Source organism: Agrilus planipennis, unplaced genomic scaffold (assembly GCF_000699045.2).
Source record: "Agrilus planipennis isolate EAB-ADULT unplaced genomic scaffold, Apla_2.0 scaffold211, whole genome shotgun sequence".
Classification (NCBI taxonomy): domain Eukaryota; kingdom Metazoa; phylum Arthropoda; class Insecta; order Coleoptera; family Buprestidae; genus Agrilus; species Agrilus planipennis.
Window position 1 is genome coordinate 283,035 of NW_020438967.1, and position 9,165 is coordinate 292,199.

General features: G+C 33.7%; 1 protein-coding gene across 1 annotated transcript in view; it reads left to right on the plus strand.

Moving 5' to 3' along the window:
• LOC112904670 (tigger transposable element-derived protein 4-like) overlaps window positions 1-5,658 on the plus strand; it is a 12,599-nt gene extending 6,941 nt beyond the window's left edge. The window contains exons 3-4 of the mRNA XM_025975316.1: window positions 1,187-1,829; window positions 5,057-5,658. Of these exons, the coding sequence (XP_025831101.1) occupies window positions 1,187-1,829; window positions 5,057-5,658 (1,245 nt within the window). The remainder of the gene's footprint in view (window positions 1-1,186; window positions 1,830-5,056) is intronic.
• Window positions 5,659-9,165: the final 3,507 nt, after the last annotated feature.

Here is a 9,165-nt window from a genome sequence, read left to right on the forward strand (position 1 = left end):
AATATATATTCATAAAATAACGAAATTCTTATACATACTGTTGCCTTCGGACTGCACCTAACGAATTTAGTCGCCTCTGTAATTTGTGTGGAAACAGTGAATTTGCGATTGGAAAACAATAAAATTCGAAACTTGAATTACGCGTTGTATTTGAACAATGAATTACAGAACACGAAAAAAGTGCTTTCTGACATGGTGGCATAGTTTGCAGGATAAAACTTAATAAATTGTATTAAATAATTATTTTTTTTGAGCGTGTATAATTTCTTGGATTGGAATTTATTTACTGTAAAGTTTCTAAAACCGACACTTCAGGCGCTGGCGTCAACGTGCAAATAGCGAATACTAGTCGTGTAGACTCTCAAGTAGACGCACATGGCCAACAATTTGCGGCGTTGCCACATACTTGATCATGTCTTGTAAGGTAGAAGTGCCTGTGACACGAGGTTCCAACAAATAAGTTATTATGGCAGTGCATAAGAAAGGTCAAGTAACACTTTTAGAAAAACTGGCATAGAGATTATCTCAATCAATTAAAACCAAGAAGCAAATAGAATAAATTTTATTGCGATAAAGTCAAAGTTGGCACCCTGGTTATCATAAAAGAAGAGTTGAATAATTGCCCTTCATCCATGAAAAGATCAACAATAAAAAAAATAAGCAGCGTTACATATAAACAGTGTTTTAAAAAGTTATGTCCGTAACTCATCGAGTGAAGTGATGTTGAGTGAAAAAAGTTATAATTCAGAAAAAGGCTTATTTAGATGTTGTTTCATTCAATTTTATATCTCTAATTTAAACAGTGTTAATTGTTTCCTTTTGAATAATCACAATACAACTTGCTGTAATATGTAAGTCATAGTAAAGCACATTTAATGTTTTTGATTTAGCCGTAGCCGTTCAAGGTGGCCAGAATATTCTGACCATAATTATATATACAGCTGAACCTGGATAAGTGAGAACTGGGTAAACGAGAACTCTATTAATGAGAGTTTTTGCCAGGTCCCGTCATTTTGCCTCTATATGTGAGAAACAAAACCTGTATAAGTGACAGTCATTTTTCATGCGTGAACCTCTTTAATTGAGATTGCTACCTGCCTACACCTCTATAAGCGACAGTTTACTTTTGCTATTTTATGACACCTATTATAAAATTGTGAAATAAAAAGAATTAATTATGTCTCAGTGCTCTGAGGGACACGGAAATATCAAGAGAAGCCGGATTTCTGAGTTTCTCGACGTTGAGAAGCGCCTGTTAGTATGGATTAAACAAACCCTCGATAAGAACATTCCCATAGATGGACCACTGCTGAAACAAAAATCTAAAGACTTCGCTACAAAATTAAGAATCCAAAATTTTTCAGCTAGTAACGGCTGGCTCGAGGGTTTTAAAAAACGCAATGATATAAATTTCAAAAAATCAGCCGGAGAAAGTAAATCTGTGGATCAGGGAGTATGCAACCAATGGATTGAAGATTTGCCGAGTCTTTTAGAAGGATACGATTCAAACGATATTTATAACGCCCATGAAACTGCTTTGTTCTTCAAATGTATGCCAGATAAAACATTCATTTTCAAGGGCGAAAAATGTCACGGAGGAAAACAAAGCAAGGAACGCCTTACTATTCTTCAATGTGTTAACATGACCGGTACAGACAAACTCCCACTTCTAATCATTGGGAAATCTAAGCGACTAAGATGCTTTAAAGGTGTCAAGACTCTACCCGTTGATTATGCGAGTAATACAAAAGCTTGGATGAGTAAGGAATTGTTCAAAGATTGGCAAATGAAGAACAACCGAAAAAAAATTGTGCTTTTTATTGACAACTGTACTGTCCATACGAAACTTACCAATACTTGTAAATGTCAAAGTTATATTTTTGCCTGTCAATACCTAGGGCCGTCTTAGACCATGCCAGGGCCCTTGGGCACAGAGGAATTTGGGGCCCTTTTGGACAGTAAAGTGAATGATACAAAGATTTGTTCGTTATGATGTTTTAATTAAATCAAATATACTTTGTAGATGTTCGCCGAATTAATTGCGAATATTTTAGGGGGTGATAGTACTCTCGATACGAACAACTTTATCATGGAGCCAATACTGGAATCGCGAAAAAGAAACAGTTGCTTCATACATTTATACTGAAATTAATGACCTAAAATTATTCGTATTGATAAGTGATATAATATCACCCCCTAAAATGTTCGCATTTGATTCGGTTGCACCTTACATAATATTATTATATTAATTAGATCATTTCAATTCACATCTGCAGCATACTTATCATATATACGCTGTTGGTTTGAATTAGTTACGATTAAGATAATGATTTCTTTCGAGATTTCTTTTGAGCAAAATCTTCTATTATATCCTCAAAGTCAATTTTTTGAAGGATATCACTTTCTATGCACATTACTGACAAATTAGTTAGTCGTTCTTGTAGCATTGTTGTTCGCAATTGGTGACCATTAAACAAAGGAATATTCTTGTAGCAACTTCAACATTTGGATAAGTGGCTTCTAATTTATCAGATTTTATTAGGTTATGTAAGGTTGAGATACTTATATCCACTGATTCCTTTGCTGTGTTTTTCAAATACTCTCTTAAATGAAAACATTCTGTTTTGAGTTCATATGCATTGACGTCTTCGTGATAGAATTCAGCAAATTCTTTGCATTTTTTGGTCAACTCATCAGAATCGATTGTTGTTAACTGACAAAGAAAACTAAAACGATTATAAATTTCTTGGTATGCTGCCGAACGATTTTTTAAATGTGCATATAATGTGTCAATTATAGGAATAAACGTAACTACACGAAACTTTTCCTTGCCATTCAACTGTATAGTCTCTGATGATCCTTCAAAAAAAGTAATGGGTGTGCTGCGAATTCTTTTTCTCTCAGACTTATCTTTATAATCAGCGTTTGAATTTTTTTCTTTAGCGGCCGATTCGTACTTATCCAAATTATTACGTGCGTTATTAACATAATCAATCAGAGATGCGTAAAGTTTTGTCGCAACGTCCATGGTCATAGTGCCATTCTGTAAACTTAAGCTTGTTTTATTCATAATTCCTAAAGATCGTTCCATATCTCCGTTAGTAGAATAGTCTCAAATTTTTCCATTTTCTTTGCTAGGCTTTGGGCTTCATTTCTTGTTTCTCCTGGTTGATTGACGTTACTAGCATCTGATAACAATGCTTCAGAAATATTTAAATAACAATTCTGCAAAGCATTAATAGCATTAGCACCCAAATGCTCTGCCATAATTTTCCATCGTTTGGTCGAGGCTGAGACAATTTTTGGACGAACTGGAAGTATGCTACTGCTTCAGAAACACACTCAACAGCCTGAACACCCACTAAATTTTGTGAATGTGCCGCACATGAGACAAAAATTGCAAATTCACATTTTTTTTTTATTATTGACTGAACACCAGCATACTTTCCAGCCATATTTGATGCATTGTCATAGCTCTGTCCGCGACAACCTTTTATAGGAATATTAAGGCTATCAAACAAGTTTAAAATTGTATCTGCTATGTATCGTGCTTTATGTTCATCCATAGGCAAAAATTGCAAAAACCTCTCAATAGGCTCTCCGTCTTTTACGTATCTAACGATAAAAGTCAATTGGTCAACGTGGGACAGATCTGGCGTAGAATCCACGCTAATTGAGAAGTATTTTGCTGATTTTAGTTCATTAACAATTGTTTTTAAAACTTGCTGTCCCATTAAATTAATAAATTCATTACAAATATTTGCAGATAAATATGATGTACTTCCTTTTCCACGATTGCCGCAATTTTTTATATGATCAGCAAGAAAAGGATCAAATTCACTAATCAATTCTAAGCATCATCCCAAATAATTCCCATTATTTTGAGACCCCAATATCTCACTATCACCACGAAAAGCAAGATCTCTTGAAGCCAAAAATTTCACTACTGCAACAATTCTTCTAAGTACATTCTTCCAATAATTGACTTCTGCGTTATATTGGGACAACAACTCACTGTCAACTCGTCCAGTAGATTTACTTCTTGCGATATAATTCATCATATATTGCCTGTGCTGTAAACTGTTTTCATGATTCATTAATAAGTTACTAATATGCTTCCAGTCTTTATATCCATTTGGAGAACTTAAATTATGTCCAGTATTAAACAGACGACAGGAATAACAGTACACAGATTTCTTCGACGGTGAATAAAGTAGCCATTTTCTTTCTACAGACTCCTCATTCGTCAATTTACGGGTGAAAATATTTTTAGTCAAGTCTCTACTTTTTGTTTTACCACGTAAATCTGGAAAACTTGTAGAAGACTTGGAAAAGTCACAATTCTTATTTTGGAAAAACTCTGACCCTTTCTGAATCCAAATATCGCGTACTTCTTTCGTTAAAATTTCATCATGGTACGAACCAGGATCAGGATCAGGACTTGGAGATACATTCTCCAAGCTTGCAGCTATTAACTCACAGTAGCTTGAAGTTGAGGGTTCAGCGTCTGATGTGTGTTTGTCATTATCTTCACACATAAGCTCTTTTTCCTGTTGAGTATTTTGATCTTGAGGTGATGGGGATGAAGAATCAGTCCCATCAGTCCGTTTGTCTGTTTCTTCAACCATAAAAAATGAAGTGAGCTTGGGAAGCTTTTCGGTTACTTCTTTTTGAGCTACAATTTTTTTTCTTTTTTGTGAACCACTTAAATATGTTCTTTTCGACATAATGAAATGATTTGTTAACGAAACGATCACTTCAAAGTTATAACTTCTATTGTCTTACTTAATTTTTATTAAACAATACTAAATCACGCCACTTTGCGCGACTTTCACACATAATTTGGGGATTCCCCAGCCAGAGACAATATCGACATCTGTTTTGATGAGTAAACGTACAGGTAAGATCGACTTTGGAATCGAAGTGGTTTGTATAGGTGATCGCCAGATGGAGTTGTAGTGTAATTAATTTGGGTGCATCCTGCATTCGGAAAAAAAGGGTAATGTAAGCGAGTAATATCGGTCTTCTGGGGCCCTCGTGTGGACGGGGGCCCTAGGCACGGGCCCCGTGTGCCCTTATGGTAAAGACGGTACTGTCAATACCACCAGTAAGCTTCAACCTTTAGATCAAGGTATCATTCGCACATTCAAACGGATTTATCACAGAGAAGTCGTAAAGCATACGCTTACCTGCTTCGAAGAAAACATTAACCCCGAAATTAATGTACTTTTGGCCAAGTTCGCAAGAAGAGCATGGTATACAGTATGTGACGTAACTGTCAAAAACTGCTTCAAGCATGCTGGGTTCAGTATAGGTCCAGCTGAACAAGACTTTCTGACCGAGCAAAATAAGGCTGAACATGAAAAGGAGCTTGAAGTTGGACCTAGCAATGATGAATGGGCCAAGCTCGTGTACCACGATACTACTGGTAATGTGTCAACGCAAACCTTTGAAGACTTCGTACAGACTGACGACGACGTGACTACCGCCGGAGAATACACCGACGACGATATTGTTCAAAACTATGTGAGCACGTGTATAGACGGAAATGACAGTGAAGATGAAGACCGCCCATCACACATTTTGGATACAGAGGTGGAAGATATTAAAAAAAAACGAGACGCTTTAAAGGCATTGGAGACGCTTCACAAGTTTTAAGAATATGTGGCGGTTGATAAAACCATACTTGATAAAATTTACGAACTTGAAAAACATACACAAAATATAAATACAGAATCGCAAACGAAATTGACAGATTTTTTCAAGTGAATGCGGTTATAAGATTATATAGGTTTAATGTTTATGTTTAGCTATTATTTCAGTAAATATATAATATGTACCCATACATACATGTACATATTTTGTTTCTAATTATTATATATACATTATACATATTTACCGTATTTTTATAGACCTCTATAAGTGAGACAGATTCCTTCTGTAACTCTGTAAGCTAGAAACTCGGGTTAGTGAGAAACCTATATAAGAGAGAAACAGATCGCGGTCCCTTGAGCTCTCACTTATCCAGGTTCGACTGTATATCTTTATTTCCAAATTAAGGTAAGATTATAATACATACTATGTATGCTTAATTTTCGCGCATGTTACGACATGTAAAATATAATATATATGCGTTTATAATTTTTTGTTTATCTTAACTCGTAAGCAGCTAAATGCTTGTTTAGAGGGGAAATAATAACCAAAACTAGAACTAGCCTAAGATAATAGGATTTAAGATAAAATTATAATGATTAAAAACTAAATGTATAAACTTACAGACTAAAATTTAACTAAGCAGAGTGCATTTTATTTACATTTCATGTTTACTTTCTGTCTTGTTTACTTGTAGCAGCATTTCATCATTTCGGACCGATTATAAAATCTTTTGTCTTTTTTTCTTCACAGCGTATGTAGCCAATTTCATGTAACCATTTTTCTAGAGGTGTAGTCCAATCAATTTTCAAGTATTTCCTCTTGGGTGAAAGAGAAGATCTCAGTATATATTCGTGAGCGTTATTACAATTTCATTGTATAATTTACAGCTAATGTAATAATGATAAGTTCTGCTAATGTATGTTTTCATATATACATTTGGTTATCTCTTAAATCTCTCATTTTTTTTATGGAGAAAGAAAAAACTGAAAAAAAATGAGTCAGGAAAGGTTCAGTTTTAAATGTCATAATTATAATTGAAGTCAATAGTTTAAGACAAAGTGCAGATTCCGTCAGGTCCTGTAGCCTTGTTTGTATTCAGGTTCTCTAATGTGGTTCTGACCTCACACTCTGTAACCTCATATAAATACATGGATTTATCGTATCTTTTTACATCAGGGTCTCTTTTTTCTGGTTTACATTTATTTAATAATATTATTAGCAATGAAGTGTCATAGTAAGAGAAGTTCCAGTATTTTCTTTGTATCGTTTCCTTTAGTTTTAAATGGTTTATTTTCTTGATTATTTTAATTACCGTTTCTTTCTTATACTTAGTATTTACAGGAATATTTATGCCAATAATATGATGATCGGCGATACCTTGCTTAATGATCACTGAGTGTACCTATATCAGAGTAGTTGTGGTCAGTTTTTATAAATAAATGATCAATGCAGCTTCCTCCTAAAATTTTCAGGTCTTGTGATTTTATTGATAGCTGATTTAAATCCATGTCAGGACTATGTTGTCACTTTCGCTCCGAATTAGGTGACCTATATAAAGGCCGCTCATGCCTAACTGTAGTTAGTTCTGAATTTAGCTATTTCGTTTTACTAGAAGCTAGCGGAATTCGCGTTTCTCGTGATAAATAGTGTTAATTCCTAGTGAATTTAAGTGGCATTCATTATTACTCAGTCAGAAACACCTTCCTGTTAGATTTTATGAACCGACGGTTAGTACTTAGTGCTACAACGTTAGTGTTATTACTGCTACTTCAGCTGACTCATCTAGTATATTTATATTTAAGTCTTCTATAATAACGTGATTTTTTTATGTGATTGTGACCATCAAGAAATTTTGTTAAATTTTTCACAAATTATTTCACTTGAATCTGATGAAGACTATATAGGGCAATCACAATGAGTAGGTATTTACTTTTTTGAGTAATATTTAAATTAATTACTTTTAAAATTATCATTTCAATTATTACATAATCACATGCAAGTTTGTTATTTGCATAGACTAAGACACCATCACTTCTATTGATGTTGCTTTGATTGTGTATTTTGGTGAACCCATTTATTTTATAATTTGAGGTTATCTCATAGGTTTTAGTTAGTACTAACGGTACTAACACATCAATATTAAAAATATTCTCTCTCATGGTAGCAATGAGATTTACAAAATTCATGTTTACGCTTCTAATGTTTAGGTGAAATATCTTTATTCCACTATGATTTACATTTAGCAACAGTTGTTTATGTCATCAGCATATGAACATTCAATTTTTCCCACGTGGATGAAGTCATATCGATTATGATTGAGAATCGTAAGTAGTTTTACATAATGCTTGGGCTTTAATTTCAATTTGTTTTTTAACACATTTACATTTTTTATCATATGCGTAGTGATTTATTTTATAGTCAGTTTTCATTTCCTTGTTACTGTTTATATAATTTATACACTGGAGATTTGTCTTCATTTTACATTTTTCTGATTCATGATTATTCGCACAGTATGTACAAGTAGTTTCATTTCTACCGTTTTTTGCATTGTCTGTAGTCACATCTGTAGCTAATGATATTACAATCAGTAAAGAATCGACAAGATTCCCACTTCAAAAATATATTATTTTGACTCATAATGTGTGCATATGAGTTTGGGCACAATTCTACAAATGATGTATTGCACGGTATACAAAACATTCAGTCACATGTTTTTTTAGTGTGACAAGTATATTTGTGTCTATTACTTCTCGACCGTCCGTCTTCCATACCATATCGGTGTTTTTTATTGCGATAAAAGCCAACCTCGAGTTGACCTATCGGAAGGTTGACTCTTCTCTGTTACTTTTGTCAAGAAAAGAAAACTTTTAATAAATTGTTAATTAAACCCTTATAGACAACGGAGAAACCAAAAAAACAAACGGTCACATCGCTGCATCCAACATAAAATACTGTCACATATTTAAATTCCTTCGCACACTACTATTAACTATTTTCTGTCTAATTAACATTTTTACTATTAATTAGTTATCAAATCATCACTGTATGAACACGGTCACGTCTTCTCTTTTTCTTCTTCTCTTTGCATTGTCTCGAACTCTCTGACTCGTACTAACTCCACTCGATCTCGCGACAACTATTTATAGAGACTTTGCGTTTTCTAGAATTTTCTAGCATGTCGTCTGCTTTTTAAATCGTTTAGTTCGATGTGTCAAATAAATATCCGTTTCTAATCGGCGCGTTTTTGCGTAAACTTTATAATGCAAGCTTCTAGGGGACAAAAAATAGTTTTATCATTTTATGACCATCATTTATATCTTTTCTAAAAATTTGAAGTTTAATTTAAACAAGCATAATTGTTATTTTGGATTATCAACTCATGAATCTAATAGTTGTCAAAAATATTAAAAACTAACGTCACATCATCTATTTCCAAAAATGATTACCTTTTTTTAATAATTAAGTTTCTTCGTTTTGTTTTCATGTCCCAAAACTTAATGTTAAGTATTA